Source organism: Pipistrellus kuhlii, unplaced genomic scaffold (genome assembly GCF_014108245.1).
Source record: "Pipistrellus kuhlii isolate mPipKuh1 unplaced genomic scaffold, mPipKuh1.p scaffold_m20_p_11, whole genome shotgun sequence".
NCBI lineage: Eukaryota > Metazoa > Chordata > Mammalia > Chiroptera > Vespertilionidae > Pipistrellus > Pipistrellus kuhlii.
This window is the reverse complement of record NW_023425416.1, coordinates 48,402,522-48,422,329: the sequence shown is the minus strand read 5'-3', so window position 1 is coordinate 48,422,329 and position 19,808 is coordinate 48,402,522. Positions and strand designations below refer to the sequence as shown.

The 19,808-nt window shown below is 47.2% G+C and overlaps 1 protein-coding gene across 1 annotated transcript; it reads left to right on the top strand.

The window, feature by feature from the left end:
- Nucleotides 1–4,395: 4,395 nt before the first annotated feature.
- CCR1 (C-C motif chemokine receptor 1) lies at nt 4,396–15,157 on the top strand. The gene is made up of 2 exons (XM_036432084.2): nt 4,396–4,722; nt 12,722–15,157. The coding sequence occupies exon 2, from the start codon at nt 12,771–12,773 to the stop codon at nt 13,851–13,853; it is 1,083 nt and encodes a 360-aa protein (XP_036287977.1). The 5' UTR covers nt 4,396–4,722; nt 12,722–12,770; the 3' UTR covers nt 13,854–15,157.
- The last annotated feature ends 4,651 nt before the right edge of the window (nt 15,158–19,808 follow it).

Here is a 19,808-nt window from a genome sequence, read left to right as displayed (position 1 = left end):
AGTGTAGTGCAGTTCTTGTTTTTGGTGATCAATATCACACATTTCGTTGAGTAATCCTTGACAACAACCCTGCTGATGTTGAGCAGTTCCCAAGGTTCTTAGGGGTTCTGCATTCGCTTGGCATTGCTCATCTTTGAGAAAGAGGAGATAAATCTTTTTAAAATAAATAAATAAATTATATATATATATATATATATATATATATATATAATTGTATTGATATTATATTATATATATATATATATATATATATATATATATATATATATATATTTGTATTGATTTCAGAGAGGAAGGGAGGGGGGTGGGAAGAGAGAAACATCAATGATGACAGAATCAGTGGGGATCAAGCCTGCAACCCAGACATGTGCCCTAACCAGGAACCGAACCATGACCTCCTGGTTTATAAGGTTGATGCTCAACCACTGAGCCATGCCGGCTAAGCAGGGGTGATGATTCTTGAATAATTATTGCTTTAACCCACGGAGAAGCAGGATAATGAAACAAGACTGGAATTTTCCGGTGCAGGGAGGATGTTGACTAGAGGATAACTTAATTGTTCCGCAGACTCAATAGGATCTTGCAATGAGGAGGTTGTAGCCCAAGTTTACACAACCCAAAAAAACTGGAGTTCAAGTTTCAGTTATAGTTCCTACAACTGATGACCTTGGGTTAATCATATAGTCCACCAGGACCTCAGCTGTCTTGCCTGTAAATTGGGAGTAACATCATAGGGGTACTATGGAACCAACTGGATACACATACAAAAGGGCTAAGCAAACGTGATGTGTGTAGAGTAACATATGGCATAAGCTTCACAGGGCAATGCCAAGTGCCTGCTGCTGTGCTGATGTGTGCAGAGGGCTTAGCATGGTGCTGGGCACAGCACAGGTGCTCACCCTACATTTGTGGAAAGAGCTCTGACCATGTTTGGTGCCATCTTTGATGAAATGGCTAAGTGAACAAATCAATGAAATTCACCACGTGTTTATGAACATCTGCTATGTATGTAGGACTGTGCTATATGCTTCAAATGATGCAGAAATGATAGGAAGAAAGGACAGACATTCTACCAGGAGGGCATCTGGGCATCCTGGGGCCACAGCTAGAGGGAGGTTAACAGCCAGAGCTCAGCCAGCGGGGTCAGAGGAACCCCTGTCAGAAAAGAGGTAGAGGAACTGGAAGCTTCTGGTCTGAAAAAGAGAAGCTAAGAAGTTCGTGGTTGTTTTATGTTATTAGAAAATTGGCCTTTGCCGTGGGTTCTGTGAGGCATCTCTAAGTGGAGAGGTGACTTCTAGCCCCTCGGACAAGATCGGTGTTGGGAGGGTCTCCCAGAAGGGGAAGGGAGGGGGAGGCATCCTGGGAGCCCACTTCATCCAGAAATTCAGCTTTAGAAAAAGTTAAAATGAGAATAAACACAACCACATACGATTCCTGATAGAAATATGACTCAGGAGTCTATAGACTCTGGCAGGCCATGAGGTGACTCTGGGGATCTCCCTCAGGTTCTCCCCATGTGGCCCGAAGCTCTCTCCTGGGCCATTTTTTGTATCAAGAGCCTCCATGTCTTTCAGGTAGTGGCTCCTCTTTGGCTATCACTGGTTAAACTAACCTATCCAATGTATTTGATGTCTCTTATGATCCAAGCGTTAACATGATAACTGTCAAGATGATGCCTGTGTCCTCCGCTGAGGGACTGTTGTGTTCTCTAGTCTGCCTTTGCTCAAAAGGGTGTAGTGTGGGACTTCCCGGTTTTCTACATAATGCTTCTCTCATACACTGGAAAACACTCACGGAGATTCAGAGTACACGCAAGTCTCTGAGAAGGCCTGCGGTGGGGAACCGATTTATATTCTGCTAACCCAGAACTTCCCAAACCTATTCTTAACATTGAAAAGAGTTCTTTTCCAAATAACACCCGTTAACCTCCCTCAGAACTAGGGTTCCTTAGGAGAGCTCTAGGAGATGCTGGCCTCATGTGTGGCCATCACGACACAGTTGCCAACTGCTCTCTGGCCCATTCTCTCATTTTGACAGAGGTCTCCACAGCAGCCCCAGGAGGTGGGCAGGGGTGCTCCTGCTAGCTTGTGTTATAGACGAGGAAAGGGAGATTCAGCCAGGACTTGGCAAAAGCCACTGAGAGAGTGACGGGCAGAGCTGGGCTGACCTCTCAGGTGCTCTTTTCCACCTGCATCATACTGCTTCCAGATGGACGGGCGCCTGCTGTCCTTTAGCTGAAGGTGAGGATGACATCGTGACCAAACGTGAAGGCAGGACCCGTCGCGTTTTCCCTGAGGTCTCCAGGGGCTTGTTCTGTCCTGGCCCCTCCCAAGATGGGCAAGATATTGTTGGTACCTCTTTCAGGCTACTCACAGGTCTACTAAGTTATATGTAGCAACCTGACCCCAAAACTATTACCCTCCGATCTTCTAGATTCTCATTGTACATCAACTAAAGCAGAAATCTTTCAGGAGAAAACAATAGCCACAACAAAGCAAGTGGCAGTCGGATTAGGACATAGGTTACCTTTTTACCTCTCTCTTCCACCATCTCTCTGTGGACAGGCTGTCAAAGAGGGGAGACCCAACCCAGCAGTCACATGGGATGTTTCTTAGGAAGCATGTGAAAAACAAACAAACAACCGGCAGAAGTTGTGAAAGGGCCAGAGGTTTCTTGCAGGAGAGCTCAGGTCAAGCCCCGCCTTGAGTGTGTGGAAGGAAGTAATTGCGGGAGCAGCAGGGAGGAGCGCACAGCTTCCTTTCATTAGACCCATCCTGTCCCAGCTCCTGGGGGCAGAGTCTGGGGGCCGACCTGGGACAGGCAGGTTGGACTCAAGCCAACACCTCCTTCCACTAATCTTTCTCTCAGGAAGTTAATGAAAGGATCTTTATAGCCAGCAGGGCCGGCCTCTCGCCCATTGGCGGAGTGTCTGGGTAGGTAAAGGCATGTGTATCATTTGACCTACCGCTAGACAGTTTGCCAAGTGGTTGTACCAATTTATACTTCCGCCAGCAGCATATGCGCATTCCAGTTGATCCTTGTTAACTTGGCTCCAGAGAAGAGGAATGAGACACTTAGGAGCTTAATTAATGTGCCCACGGGCAGTAAAAGGTAGGCCGAGGACAGTGGTTGGCAAACTATGGTTCTGTTGACTAATGAGTTTGCCAATCACTGCTAGACTAAATGTAACCTCATGGAAGCTGTGAGGATTAGGCAGTTGTGGTCTATTGTGCGCAAAGAGGTAAAGGAGTATATGACAGTGGAGTATGTGACAAGCCCATTAGTCAACAGAGTGGCAAACCGACCATGGGCCTAGGATGTAAACAAAGGACTGTCTGATTTCAGAGGCTCTTCACGGACATGCACCCCTTCACATACACCCTGCTCTCTGCACAAAGGTGGCAAGTTCCAGGCCGATGGCCATTGTTGTCAATCTGTTACCATTTTACCTCTCTCTTCCACCATCTCTCTGTGGACAGGCTGTCAAAGAGGGAATACCCAATCCAGCAGTCACATGGGATGTTCATAGGAAGGGGGCACTGGGGCACCTCATCTGAAGTCTTCATTTTTACAGATGAGGAAACTGAGCCTTGAAAAACAGCATTTTCAAAGCACGTTCAGGTTTATGATTTCTGATGGCACTTTGCGGCAGATTGTGAGAAAGGTTAGCAGAGCCCCTGTTTACAGGAAAGCAGATGGAAACTGAGATAGACTCAAGCACGGAGCAGGTGTTGGTAGTTGTGGGGAAAATCGTAATAAGCTTCACTTATCAGACATTTTCCTTTGTGACAGATTCTCATGACATTTTTCACACAAGAAGACCTCATGCATCCTCCTATGAGCCTAAGCATTCAATATTCTCGTTTGATGGAGGGGGAACCAAGACTTAGGAAGGCTAGTGATCCGCTCATGTCTCAAGCGGAGAGCTGGGATTTGAACTTGGCCTGTGTTGGACCATTGCATTAAATAGGAGCCCAGTCTCAGAAGAGGTGGCCATACTCTATCCTACAGACTTGTATTCATTTCAGGCTGGAGGCTCCTCTAGGTAAAATCAACTCTGGGGGGTTTGGGGTTTGGGGGGTAGGATGAGGAAGGGGGCAAACTGGGGAGAAGAGAGGGACAGTGAGCTGTCAGAAGTGAAGAATGTAGGGGGCGCCAAAGAGAAGCTGCTGCCTCTAGTTTATCGGTCATTTTGAGGAACAAAGGACTCGCTGTTCCGGTTTAAATCCTCTCATTTGCAGTCTTTATTTTAAAAAAAAAAAAAAAAAAAAAAAGCTACTCACTGACCACAACAACTCCACGCCCTGCATCTGCCTATTCTTCCATTTCCAGCCCTCAGTACTCCACAAGTTCTGGGAACACCTCTTTGCCACCTCCCTCGCCCAACTCAACTCCACCCCACCACACCCTACCCAATCCCCTTAAAGGCAGAGTTTCCAGGGCGAAGTGCAGTCAAGTGACCAAAGAAAATCCTTCGAGTGAACTCAGCTCCAGGAACTGGCCACCGGTGAACATTTTGGCCATTCATGGACACCCAACTCGACAAAAAGAAGAATTTTTTTCCCTTTCTTATTCTGAACACCTGAGAACCCCCCAGAGTCCTATCTCCATTATTACACAGGAAGCTGAGGACTTACGACTCTGTCAAGATCTTGAATTTTGCAGAGACTTTGAAAGCTTTAAGAAACAAAGACTTCGTGGACAAAATCCCCTGACGCCAGAGTAAGTGGCCCCTGTCTTTTCTGTCTTGTCAGTTTCTGTGTAGGGCAATCTGGGTTGAATACATGCAGGTACTGTGGTCCTGCTCACGTTGCAGGGGATCATTGCTTTATCTATCTCCTCAAACGGAAAGGCGGGGTGGGAGGTGGGGGGAGGGATCCTCCATGGACCAGACAGATGTCTGAGTAGCCTGTTGATGCACTTGTAAGGCAGTGAACCATGTAGCTATACCGAGAGTGGGTGGATTAATAAGACTGGCTACTCATGCATAAAATAGGTTTTCATTTTTTGCTAAGTAAGGGAAGCTTTCTTGAATGATAGGTTGTTGGTTACTGAAAAAGTCAGCCCAGTATGAAGGGACAAGAGGCACTTTCTGTGGAAGGCTATTCAAGAGGAAATCACTTGCCAAGTTTCCCCGTGTACATGAAAGTCATGTGTGTTGTATGAAGTCATAGGAGCAAGAGGGAGGTCGGAATTAGAAAAGTCCCTGCAGGTGCAAGGACGCTCTGGTGCTGAACCAATTTCTTAAGAAGACTAGAACCAGGGAGACGGTGGGCTAAGGCAGATGGTGGGCTGAGTTCGAAGGAGGTAGAATTTCACTCCCCTGAAGGCAGGGAATTGGCCAGATGACTTCTTGGGATGCATCTATTCTGTTTTACTAACAAAGAGGCAGCAAAATTTTGTTCCGAAGATAGAGGGGCACGGAGGCTGCTTGGAGGTATCTACTTCTGTAGCTGGAACAGATTTCCAGAGTTAGAAGTTCCCAGAAGTTTGCAAAACCTGCCACCAGGCTGGGTGCCACTCATTGACTTGTTAGTCCCCGCTCTGACTAGCAGGACAGCTCTTAAGCTATTGAGACTGCGGCTGGGGAGTGGGGGAGGCACTGATGTGCTGCTAAATATTTCATAATGGGTTCCCCTGATTGCTAGTCGTGCCAATTTTCGCGTGTAAATATTCCCACTCTGGTTTATTTCAAGCTTCCAAATGCTGAATGTGGAGTTGGGAGGACATGCAAACAGTTGGTTCTTATGTGCCAGGATAAGCCAGCTGCACACCTTCAGGCCCCGTGTCTTTACCCTCGCAGACTGCCTTTTCTCTGCTCAGAGACGCATCAATTCCCACGGATAATGACATTGATAAGTTCCTGGCTCCAGGGCCAGAACTGACCACTGTGTAATGACCTGGGGGCAGACTTTTGCAGCTAAGACTACAGCATGACTGGCAGGTTGGATGACAACGGGGTCCTTGGTTTCTCCTCCAAGTCCCCCTCCCCCCACCAGCCCATCTCTCTTTGGGAGTGAAAGGTTGAGTGGGTCGGGATGGAGCACCTATGACATGAAGCCATAATGTATCAACAGAGCTTTTACTTCAGACGTCTGGGTGCAGGTGGGCTGAATCCAAAAAAAAGGAGTTAGCCTCGACTAAAGGGAGGGAAGGCTTTTGTCAGCCATTGCTGGCTGCAGGCAGTTTCTGCTGGTGTCAGAGTCCGGTCCTTCTGTCTCCCATCACCAGGTGTCCTCAGGTTATCTAAGCTATGCCGTACTCCAGGTTGCAAGCTTTTTGCAAGATATTCGCTAAGCATGATAAGTTTTCTCTGCCGTTTTATTCTCTTTAACCCTTTCAGGAAGCAGTGTGTCCTGGAGTTACTCCATGGTGCCCAACAAGTTGAGAAAACAGGGACTAGAGTTGGAGGTCGAGGGTATGAAGATGACTCTGTTTAAATGGCACCTGACAATGCTGGCTCAGTGCGCCTTGACCTTGGCCAAAATTCCCCCCAAACTGGGCTCATGGGGTCAGTCTTACACTAGATGTTCTTTGTGCTTCCAAAGTGCTTGTTACTTCCACTATAAACCCACTGGGCCCCGAAATGCTGACTGTGGAGCCGATCTGCCAGCACTGGCAGTGGCAGCAGAAATCAGAGGTTGTCGACACAGCTTTGGTAGTGATTGCCAGCCTGGGTTTCTCCAGAAAGAGGGCCACTTATTCAATCAAGGGGCAAGTCCAAAGGTGGAGGAGTGAGCCAGAGGAATGGATTTGGCAGGAAATAACAGCCCTCCAGCTGGGGTACCCAACACCTGTCATGTGCATTAATTTTCAATGGCCACTGCAGAAGTGTAATGTCTAAGCAGGAAGCATTCATTAAGCAGTGTAGAAGGAAGAGCACTAGAGAGTCCAGATTGAAGATGGGGATTCTGATATTTCTAGACTCACCAAAGGAGGAACGCATGAGGCCAAGAGTGGTAAAGAATTGTAAATGTATTAGGTCATCTGGAAACCAGATGGGCTGAGCCCCCAAATGGCATCCTGACCCAGAGACAGGGAATCAGAGATTTTAAAGGATTTTAGATGGGGTTTTTTTCAGTGTGGAATTCTCTGGGTGGGTCAGGATCTTGGGCAAGTCTGGAGGGGAAAGTAACTGGTCTTAGCAAATAGAATGTTTTGAGTAGAACTCTGTTTTGAGTAGATCTGTCTCCTGTCTAAGTGAAAGGGAATGTCAGTTTTGAAATGATCTAAAGGTTGGTTTCGAAATGATCTAAAGGACAGGAGTATCAATTTGATTATTTGATCAGGCCTAACATTCCAGCCTCTTTGTTTTATGGAATAGGGACGGAGGCCATTTCTTCCATGGTTATTTCCTGCTGATAGGGGACATGGAGATCAAAAGGGGATGGGCGTTGTAGTTGTCTAGAACACTGTATAGATGCCGCCTGGGTGGAGCAAGGAGTTGCAGCAGCATAATTTCCCCAAGAGACTGGTTGGCGAAGGCTCAAAGGGGTTCCTAAAGGAAAAAGGAAAAATGGCGCAGAATACAGGGGTCAAAAACAATGATGCGGAATAGGAATGTCAATGGTCCTCTGAAGGGAAGTAGCCAGGTAGACCAATTTATGTTTTTTAGCCAGTAGTCCCATGAAGTTGATTGACCTCTAATCTTTGTGGCCCTTTCTGTTAATATTTGGATGGCATCCCTGACTCACCCTCAGGTGGGAACGTATGCACAGGTGACTGGGATCCCTCAGCCAGAAACTGGACTTATACGGGCTGCCCACCATTCTTACTAAGTTTGACCGAGCATAAACTAAAGACAAGAGACAAACATTTAAGATGCACGAATCACACGGTTTATTTACCAGAGTCCTGGTGGTTTCCAGAAGCCTAGGCAGGTCACCTGGAGATCCGCGCCGACAGACACACACACTGGACAGGAACACGCCGCTGGAGCACTTCGGTCACGGCCAGTCACGATCTTCGGCTCACGGGCAAAGTAGCAGCGTACTCCGGCAGAATTTCATGCAGAGAGCACGTCAGGTGGAGGAGCCTTTCGTGGCCTCTGACCCGTGCCTCTAGGTCCCTTCTTTTATGGCCAATTCTGGGCGGTCCCGTGTTCCTTCTGGGTATAACCAATGGGTCTTCAGTGTGTCTTATCGGAGGTCTCACAGGCAGCAATTCCCTGACACATTGCTACTTGTTTACAACTTTAGAGATTAACACATGGTAGGGTGTTCACATGTGCGGTCAGCATGTTACAACTTTAAAGATCAGCACCTGCTAGGGCATTCACACACACTCAGGGTTACAACTTCAAAACTACTTCAAAATATGCGCTCTAAGTCAGTCATGCTATGCTTAATTCACACAAAGTGAACACGTTCACTCAAGTTTAAATCATTACACAGTGGTAAGTTCTGGCTCTGGAGCCAGGGACCTTTCAATGTCATTATCCTCTTTGCCCAGTGAACCTGAGAAAAGAGAGTATTTCTTGCCCAGAATAGGGGACAGTTATGGAGGAGATAAGGCATTTATGGTCTATGGTCTAAGTGTTTCCCAAACTTTTGACATATGTCTACCCCTTCTATAATTTTCATCACGCTGAGTACCCCTCATACTCATGAGAACGTAGAAGTAGGCACAGTAAGCACGGTGCAGTGCAAATCCCCACCAAACTCCGGTGCAACGCGTACCCTTACCAGACTCTTCCCGTACCCCTGGGGGAACGCGTACCACACTTTGGGAAACATTGGTCTAAGGTAATGGTTGGCTTTATGGAGTGAGAGTGAAACCGAGGTAGGTGATTGTGAGGGGATGCAGTGGCCCCAGTTGGGCACTGAGGGTAGGAAAAGAGTAGATAAAGGGTGTGTCTAGTAAGATGATGTAAGGTGGCTAATGGCTGTGAGACTAATCCATCAACTCCCATAACAGAGACTAAGGAGGGGATGAGGGTCCTGGTGAACTTGAGGAAGGCAAAATAAGTGACCCCAGTATCAATTAAAAAGGAGATGGGCTTACCTGCCACCATAATTGTTCCCTGAGGCTCTGTTCTGGTGATGTAAGTCTGTGGGCCCTGTCAGGGCCTGGGCAGCTTCAGTCTTCTGTGGCCAGTCCCAGGAGGACTGGGAGCTCCACACCAGGTCCAGAGGGCGGCCATGCTGGACTGGCTGAGGTCTTACCTGGAGGGGCCAGACTACAGTCTGATTTCCAGTGGCCTTCCCTTCCGCCCCTTGGGCAGAGCTCGGGAGTGGTCTCAGGTTTGGGCAGGACGTGGCTCAGAGTCCTTCCTTGTTGCATTTGAAGCAGAGGCTCAGGGGAGGCTTAGCCCCTGACTTACCCTTGTCGGAGGACCGGCACTTCCTTTGGGGTATGTGAGAGCGGTGCCAGGAGCTGAAAGGCCTCCTTCTGGGCCTCAGCCTTGGCCTGATCTCACCTTTGCTTTTTGTTTTGGGTCTTATTGTCTCTATTATTAAAGACCTTAAAGGCCAGGTTGACAGGGTCTTTTTGAGAGGTTTGTGGGCCTGTGTGTATTTTTTGAAGTTTGTGGTGTATGTTGGGGGCTGATTGGCTATAACATGGGTGTTCAGAAAAAGAGGTCCCTCACGGAAGGTGGGGTCCAAGGTGGTAAATTTCTGTTAGGCCTCCATGAGGCGGGAGAGGAAGGGAGCTAGGTTTTCGCCAGGACCCTGAGTGATTTCATTAAGTTTGTCATCGCTGACCGCCTTATAGGCAGCCTTTTGAGTCTGGCAATAGGACAGGTGATTACATGGCTATGGAGCTGGCGCTCTAGAGGACTAACCTGATTGTCCCATCTCGGATCCGTTTGGGGACCATGCCAGAACCAACCGGTTGGCCGTTGTGCCCTGTCTATGGAGAGCATGGGCATGGTGCTGAGCTGCCAGCCATACATGCTCCTTCTTCTCTGGGGTGAGAGAGGAGGACAGGATGACATAGATGTCATGCCAGGTCAGTCATAGGACTGGGTCAGGTACTCAAATTCCTTAGTAAAAATGGTCAAGTTGGTGGAAAAATAACTTCATCTTTTTCCAATCTGGGAAAGGTCAGACATAGAGAATGGGATGTGCACCCGGACTATCCCCTTGGTTCCTGCTCCTTCCCTCAGGGGTAGAATGGGCTCAGGAATAGAAGCGGCTGTTGAGGAAGGCAGTCTTTGGTGGCCCAAGAGCAAGGGTTAGGTGGGGAAAGGCTGTATTGAATCGAGTTCTCAGGATTTGGGCCCTCGGGGGCCTGAAGAAAAGGGGGTTTTTGGTTAGGGGAGGTCTAGATTTGGGGAATCTACTGCAGGTGAGAGAGAGGCACCGAAGGGGGTGAGGGTCACTGGTCTGTTGGGTCAAAAGTAGATTCAGAATCAGAAGTGTTAGGGGTTCGATGTTTTGTGTAAAGAAGAAGGATCTGATTAAGGGTAAAAAAAGACCTGGACATAGGGAATCTCTTTTCCATCGAAGTGACAGCAATTATCTAAATCGCACCATGTGTTAAAATCAACAGTGCCCTTTTCAGGCCCATTGAGACTCATTGCCTAGTTTAGATTGCGGGCAAACAGTTACAAACGAAAATGAGGCTCTTGGACCAGATCTCCATGAGTTTAAAGTGGCCAAGGTTTTTAAGGAGACAGCCAAGAGGGGTTGTTTTAGGGGGTGCGGAGGGAGTGTTCCCCACAATAAGGAGAGAGATAGAGAGTTAGAAACATCGATGAGAGAGAATCATCAATCATCTGCCTCTTGCACACCCCCTACTGGGGATGTGCCCGCAATCAAGGTACGTGCCCTTGACCGGAATTGAACCCGGGACCTTTCAATCCGCAGGCTGACGCTCTATCCACTGAGCCAAACCGGTTTCCAGATGGACTGAGCCCCCAAATGGCATCAGCACCTAGGGATGGGGAGTCAGAGGTCTTAAAGGACTCTAGGCGGGCTTTATTTGTCGGAGAATTTTCTGTGCAGATTGGGATCCTAGGCAAGTCCAGAGGGGAAAGTTACTGGCCTTAGCAAATGAAATGTGGTCTAAGTGAAAGGAATATCACTTAGATGTTTTGAAATGATCTAAAGGTCAGTTTCCCAGGGAGGGGATATCGATTCGATTATTCAATCAGACCTAAAAAATATAGGTGCCACCTACTTTATTGACTGGTGTTTAAGTCAAAGCAATTCAGATTGACAGTAACATACTGAAAATTTCAAAGTACAGTTCATATGGGAGGGGCTGTTGTGTTCAGCATTGTCAGGCAGAATTCACTTTCTAGATCTACTATATAGAGATGGCGAAGGGGGATGCGGGGATTTGGAGGGCATCAGCCAGAATAGGATTGCAGCCTGGGACACTTCTGGTGGCAACAGGCCTCAGGGAAGGAAGCCCCCTAATACTTACTAAGGTCCCGGTCCTTTTCTCATATTTTACCTTACAGTAGCCCTTCAAGGTAACTGTTACTTTCCCACACTAAAGATAAGGAACTGAGGCTCAGAGAGGTAGATTAACCTCTTCAAGGTCACAGAGCTGGTCGGTTACACCAAAGCCCGTGCTTCCCTTGGGGAGGTGTCTTCAATAAGTGGTCAGAAGGAATTGAAAAGGAGGGTTAAAAAGCCGGGATGGAGGAGTCCTATAATAGCAACCTATCGTTTTGTTTGTGTTTGTTTTTGCTTGTCTCGAGGCAACCTTGGGTAGAAATATTTAAAAGCCTATTTCAGCAGAATTTCAGGGTCCGTCTGGTTGTTGTGTAACACCTCATGGCTTGAGGCTGTTGTGAGCTCTTCCTCCTCAGAAACTCCTCTTCTCACTAGGTTACCCCACTCCACCCAACCTGAGCTTTCCTCTGAATCCTTACAGCTCTCACGGGAGGCCTACAGTTACTGTAGACCTGCCTCTGCCCCGTCAGGGCCATGTAAAGTGGGCCAGGCTGAGCTCACCTTGGTGTCCCTGAAGCCTTCTATGAAGAGACGGGTTGGCCTTCTAGAATTTCACTATGGCAGCACTACTGGGGTTTGGGTAGGATAATTTCTGCCCTATAGTACATCCTTGGCCCTGCCTAACAAATGATAGGAGCATCCCTAGCCTTCGTGACAATAAAAAAAAAAAAAAAAATTCAAAAGTCTACACATTTTCACATGCCCCCCACACCCTGTGTAAATCCAGCTGAGAAACTTTTTAGTCCCAAAAGCCATGAAGACCCCTTGGTTAGTTTTTGTCTCTCATCCAGGACTGTCTTCCTTCCCAAGTCCTTCTCTGGACTCCAAAGAGCAAGGCCATTGCTCTGTGACAGGAGGCAGTGGTTTCGGGGATGGGCACCGGGTTGGAGCTCCAGCTCTCATTCTCACCAGATATGTGCTCTAACCACTCGGAACTTCTGTGTCATCGCCTCTAATATTGGTGCCCCTCCAGGCTTGTATAACACCAAGTCCAATGCCAAGTCCAGAGGACACATGAGGGAAGCATTGGTGATGAAGAATGTGGGAAGGTCTCCCTTTGTCTGGGTTCTCCATCTATCGGACTTTTCCTTCACAATACTCATCACCAAAGTAATTGAATTCATGACTTGTTCACTCAGTTATTTACTTTCCCTGTTCCCGCCATTAAACTCTAGTTTCCATGAGGGCAGAGAGCACCTGGGTCCCCCTCGCTCAACGTTGGGCCCCAGGGTATAGTGCCCAGGAGGCACTCAGCAAACAGCTGTCAAGTGGATGAGGACATATAATCACTGCCTTGTCTTTGTTGTCCATAGACCACTGCCTCTGACAGCAAAGTCATACAGAAACCATCTTCCTGGACTCATGGGAGAAGCCAGCATGGAACCATCAACCACTGCAAACGTCTATGAAGTGACCACAGAGTATTACGATGATGACTCAACCCCATGCCATAAAGAAGATGTGAGGGCTTTCGGGTCTCAGCTGCTGCCCCCCTTGTACTCCCTGGTATTTGTCATTGGCCTGGTTGGCAACTTCCTAGTGGTCCTTGTCCTCCTGCAATATAAGAGGCTCAAGAGCATGACCAGCATCTACCTCCTCAACCTGGCCGTGTCTGACCTGCTCTTCCTCTTCACGCTGCCCTTCTGGGTTGACTACGATCTGAAGGATACCTGGAGGTTCAGCGAAGGCATGTGTAAGTTTCTGTCGGGGCTTTACTTCATAGGCCTGTACAGTGAGATCTTTTTCATGATCCTGCTGACCATCGACAGGTACCTGGCCATTGTCCATGCTGTGTTCGCTCTGCGGGCCAGAACTATCATCTTTGGTATCATCTCCAGCCTCATCGCCTGGGTTCTGGCCATCCTGGCTGCCATCCCGGGCTTTTACTTTTCTAAGATCCAGTGGGAGTCCAGTCATTTCACCTGCAGCCTTCATTTCCCTCACCAACACCTAAAACAATGGCAACAGTTCCAGGCTCTGAAAATGAACATCTTGGGGCTGATTCTGCCCCTGGTGATCATGATCATCTGCTACACAGGAATTATAAAGATTCTGCTCAGACGCCCCAATGAGAAGAAGGCCAGAGCCGTCCGCCTCATTTTTGTCATCATGATCCTCTTCTTTCTCTTTTGGACCCCCTACAACCTGACTTTGTTTATTTCTGCTTTTCAAAATGAAATCTTGGTTAATGACTGTGAGCAGAGCAAACAGCTGGACCTGGCCATCCAGGTGACGGAGGTGATTGCCTACACGCACTGCTGCATCAACCCCATTGTCTACGTCTTTGTGGGCGAGAGGTTCCGCAAGTACCTGCGCCAGCTGTTCCACAGGCTCCTGGTCGTGCGCCTGGCCAAATGGCTCCCCTTCCTTCGCACCGAGAGGCTGGAGAGGACCAGCTCCATGTCCCCCTCCACCGCGGAGCAAGAGCTCTCTAATGGGTTCTGACTAAAACCACTGCAAGAGTGGCCTGGCAGGCCCGCTGGCGGAGAGGAGGCAGCTAGGCTGTCCCCCGCAGACCCGGACCATAGACACAGCATGGAAAGACGGACACCCTCTAGGGCTGAGGTGGTCTTAGACTAAATCACCTCTGGGGCTTGAGTCTTCTCCATGAACTTCTCCCTGAAAATGAATGAGTGAACTGGAGAAGATTCCAGAAGACCAGACAAAGGGTGCCAGTGAAGGGCTTGGCCCCAAAAAGGGTTTCCGATTTGTGAACATTCACATTTGCAAACAAAGCCACTGAGCATCCCCTCTTCTCTATCCCCACCACCAGTGAACTTGCAAAGAGTGATTTCCCACCCATGACTTAGCTCAGAGCCTGGAGCCAATCAGGAGCCAGCAGCTGCCTCCCCTGCAACCCCCGCCCCACTGCAGGGTTTGGGCTCCTGGAAACCCTGAGAAACACAGAACTCGTGATGGAAGAACTTGAGTCCTAACGGGAAATAGGATTGGGAAGCTGCTGTTGGCAGTGGAACTTCCCTTCAGGAGGATTTTTGTGTCCACAAATAACAAGCAGTTGAGGCAGTGGTCTCCACACAGACCACGTGGGTCATGTGTGTCCTTGTGGAAACAGCCATAGAAGGGAGGGGAGTCATTATTCCCATGACCATTCCTTTCTTCCTGAATATTTCTGGAATCTCCCTTCCCTGTGAGTCAGGTGCTGGGGCAGGAGATTCTGATGGCTTTATGGCAGAAATTACTAACAGGCTAAAGGAGGCTGGCTTGCTTTTCTTCCTCTGGATCTCTGGCTCCCACCTTGTGCCCATCACTAGAAAAACGACCAGTGATGGTGTTGAGGCTGGAAGACAGGAGACTGTCTACAGGCAGCATGGGGTGGGGACTCTGTCTTGATGTAGAGAGTTGAGAGGGACCTTAACTCAAACTTATTTACCCTAAATGTCTCTAACACTTCACCACTCACCAGGCACCTCCCATTTATCATGCTCTGTTCCCTTGTTCCTGAAATTTGTAATTCCTTAAAAACCATTTTTCCAATAACAGAAATTGTTTCTAAAAAATGCTTTAAAACACAAAGGGGAAAAAACTCGGACATCAAAATCACCCACAAATCCCACTTCCTAAACGCAACTGCTGTACATTTTTTGTATACTTTTCGTTTGTTTTTTCTCTGGTGTGTGTTTATGATTATAACCAAGATGGACTTTGATACTCACCCTTCTACTCTTGTTGTTCTTAAGTAGTAGTGTGTTTGATTGCTCTTTCAGGTCAATAAATTATTTCAAAGCTTTGTTTTGGTGCATGCACTGAATTCTATGGAACAGATACACTTGAACTTGCCTATTTTCCTTTCTTTTTGCTTACACAAATCAATTCAATCCCACACGGCAACTGAGGACCTACTCCAGTCAGAGCAAACCTTGGGAAGCACAGGTACAGGATGGAGGCCTCCTGTCGGAGAGCCCTCTGCTCAGTGAGGTAGACAGACACGGGGACACCAACAGAGCCCATGTGGGATGGGTGGGACAGCCATGGAGCCCATGGTGCCAGGACAGCTGAGGGAAGGAAGGAATGCACCCTAAGAGCCTGGGCACCCCACCTACAGCACAGTGACACCACTGGGCTGGCCTCTCTCTTTTTTAGACATGCTCTTACCAAGCCACCTTCCCATTCAGGTGCAGACCTACTATGTGTTTTCTTAAATGTTTCTATTGATTTCAGAGAGAGGAAGGGAAAGAAAGTGAGGGATAGAAACATCAATGATGAGAGAAAATCATTGATCGGCTGCCTTCTGCATGCCCCACACTGAGAATCGAGCCAGCAACCTAAGCACTGATTGGGAATTGAACCGTGACCTTCTGGTTCAAGGGTTGATGCTCAGTCGCTGAGCCACACTGGCTGAGCAGGGGACCTGCTATGTTTGAAGGTTATCTTTTTGCAAAGAAACTGGTACCTTGAAGGGTTAGCAAACTTTAGACTGGGGAAAAGGAAGTCACACTGCCCTAGGTTTTCTTGACCCAGCAATCCCACTTCTGGATATATATCAAACAGAAATCCGTGTACCTTTGTTTATTACTGAATTATCCACAATAGCCAAGGGCTGGAAATAACCTGTTAGCAGATGAATGGGGGAATGGAATGACCCAAAGCAAAAGTCCCATTCTGAAGTTTTTAATGTGTGTCATTTTCTTTTATTTTTTCTGTGTTTATTTTTTTGTGGTAAGATACACATAAAATATACCATCTTAACAGCTTTTAAATGCACAGTTAAATGGTAGTAAATACATTTATAATGTGCAACCACCATCCAACTCCAGAATTCTTTTCTTTTTTTAATATATTTTATTGTTGTTTTTTTTACAGAGAGAAGATAGAGGGATAGAGAGTTAGAAACATCTATAAGAGAGAAACATCAATCACCTGCCTCCTGCACACCTCCTACTGGGGATGTGCCCACAACCAAGGTACATGACCTTGACCAGAATCGAACCTGGGACCTTTCAGTCAGCAAGCCAACGCTCTATCCACTGAGCCAAACCAGTTTCGGCTCCAGAATTCTTTTCATCTTGTAAAACTGAGAGTCCATACCATTAAAAAATAACTTACCCACCCCATCCCCAGGCCCTCATAGAATCATGGGACCACGCAGTATTTGTCCTTTTGTGAATGGCTGTTTCACTCAAGGTTCATCCATCTTGTAGTCTACATCAGAATCACCTTCTTTTTTAAAGATGAGTAATATTCCATGGTACGTTTATACTACATTTTGCTTATCCATTTATTCATTGATGGATACTTGACTTGCTTTCATATTTTAGCTATTGTGAATAACACTGCTATGAATATGAAGTACAAATATGTCTTTGAGACTCAGGTCTTAGACATCCCAGGAACTACAAGCTTGAGGTAGCTTACAGTTTCAACATTAGACTGTAGTACATTCCTTTCCAAGTCACTATATCTTTGCAGAGCAGTTTCCGGTGGTTTGAGAAAAGGGAGCAGGAACTGAGGGTGACAGTATCCAGGGGATTCCAAGATTTGAGAATGGAGCTGTGCCCAACAGGTGCACATATCCCATTGATACCAATTGTTTAAAAATAAAATATTATGTTTTCTTCCAATTTGTGTGTATTTGCACACAGCTATACACAGAAGCACTTAGGTTGTTTGGATCTAACCACTTAACTAAGTGGAGCAGTTTGCTGTTTCTTTTGACCTTAGGGCCCTGAGGAGAAAAGACGGAGATGGGAGGGACTCTAAGAACTGAGAACGTTGGCGCTCCTCTGGACTAAGGACTTGCTTAGAAGCCGGAGTGTATGTGATTGTGGGAGCTGGCAAGAGTCTGTGCAGGCTACTGCCTGGCATCCAAGACTGGGAGGGAATCTCTGTGGGTCAGCCACACAGGCAGTCAGGGAGAAAAGCCTGGACCACAGCGAGGACACAGTGGAACCTGGCAGGACTAACCGCAATGCCCGTGGACAATTAGGCCTCATGAGGACAAAGTGTGTGTGTAGTGACCTGCGGGGGAAGTTGCCCTTACCCATGCTGATGCCAGGCACCCAGCCCAGGACACAGGAGCAGCAGCAAAGCAGTGGGACCTGAGTCACAAGAGCAGACAGCAGGTGGACTACAGTGGGTGGAAGCCACCATGGGCCCGGCGCCTGCTTGCATCTTCAGAACATGACATGGCTGCTTCACTCTTACAAATGGCTCACTAATTATCTCTCCTGGAGGACACTCACATGGACCCTTATAGGCCAGGGCTTCTGGGAAATGTCGGTCCAGCTTAACTAGACTGACACTGGGCAAAGCCACCAGAAAGAGTGATGTTCACTTTCCTCTGCACCCTCTTTCAGTGCTATTTTTTTTTTTTAAGAATTCATGTGTGTTAAAAACCCAATGAGGAACAATTGGTGATTTTTATGCAAACACTAAAAAATTCTTTTTAAAAAAATATATTTTATTGATATTTTACAGAGAGGAGGAAGGGAGAAAGATAGAGAGCTAGAAACGTCGACGAGAGAGCAACATCTACCAGCTGCCTCTTGCATGCCCCCTCTTGGGGATATGCCCACAACCAATGTACACGTCTTTGACTGGAATCGAACCTAGACCCTTCAGTCCGCAGACCGACGCTCTACCACTGAGCCAAACCAGTTTCAGCTCAGTACTATCTTAAAAAAAAAAACAACAACAAAAAACCCCCACATTATAAGAAAATCTATTCTTTGTTAAGAAAAAAAGAAGTGACGAAAGAGAGGGATGAGGGGAGGGAAGAGCAAGGGGAAAGTTGAGGAATGAGTGACAGAGAAAGGAAGATGAGAAGCTGTTTCTGAAAAGAACAAGTTTGGGATGAGCATGTCAGAATGAGGGTGTGGTGTCGGTGGAGACCCTGAAACATGACACCTCTGGGAACCAGAATGTTGGGTAGGATTTCCACAGTGTGCATGGGAGCCACCCGGCACCCGGGGTGGGAGGGATGAGCTGGCAGATGGTCAAGAGCGAAAAGCCACCAACAAATATTGAAGTTGAGCCTGGCCAGCGTGGTTCAGTGGTTGAGCATTGACCTCATCTATGAAGCAGGAGGTTGCGGTTCGATTCCTGGTCAGGGCGCATGCCCGGGTTGGGAGCTCCATCTCTAGTGTAGGGTGTGCAAAAGGCAGCTTATCCATGATTCTCTCTCATCATTGATGTTTCTATCTCTCTTCCTCTCTCTGAAATAAATAAAAAAAATTTTTTTTTAATATATTGAGTTTGAGTTTACTATCAGGAGGTGACACACACTTTGGCCACAAGCTTTCTAAGATGGTATTTATATGCCAGGAGACCCTGGATAACGTGCCTCTGAACTTCACTCTTCATATTAATAGAAAAGCTAAAATAGTGGGAGTTGCCGAAACTGGTTTGGCTCAGTGGATAGAGTGTAAGCCTGTGGACTGAAAGGTCCCAGGTTCGATTTTGCTCAAGGGTATGTACCTTGGTTGCAGGCACATCCCCAGTAGGGGGTGTGCAGGAGGCATCTGATGGATGTTTCTCTGTCATCAATGTTTCTAACTCTCTATCCCTCTCCCTCTCTGTAAAAAATCAATAATATATATATATATATATATATATATATATATATATATATATATATATATATTTTTTTTTAAATAGTGGGAGTTATAAAGGCTCCATATAAAGTCTTTGTCCTGTGGTACTAATTGCTCAGAACCCTCCTGTCCCCACAACTCCTATTGCTGAACCTCCTACTGCTCATCCCCACCACCACCACCACCACCCTTGGGTATCCCAGGCCTCTTTCTGCCTGGTAACAGAATGAAGCACACTGAGTGGGTTGCTGCAGAGCTGCAAATGGGGATTTAATAACTGAACTGTCCATGAGGAGCTGCTGCCTCAGAGTGGCCCCCATATTTTATTTTTACTTCTAACCAAGTTTTCTGAAAAGGAAGTGTGAGTGCCTTTTCTTTGAAACAGTGTCACACTTCAGTGATTTCCTTGTATTACTTTGATGCCCAAGCCACCTTCAGGAGGCTGATGCCGTGGCCACTCACACCAGACATCACTGGGGTCTCTCAGGATGACTGCTGAGCCCTGCAGGGCTGCTTGATTCTCTACTTGGTTCCCGAGAAGGAGAGAAAAAGGAGAAGTCACCCATATAACTCCGATTCTGAATACGTGTCTTTGCAAAATTGCAGAAGTTCAAGCAGCTTTGTACTTCTGCTTTGTCAAAATTCGGTCTTCTTTATTTTCGCCAGCAAGCAAGGCTGGGAGTTGTCCTGGAAGTAAATAGAATGGCGTTACTAAATGTGACCACAGAGAGGCTGCAAGGATGTGGCCCACAGCGGTGCCTGTTCTGAGAGAAAATGAGAAACTTCCTGGAGGGCCAGCATCCATTTAAAGCGATGAACAAAATAGACTGCTGCTTCCTGCTTTCTTGGA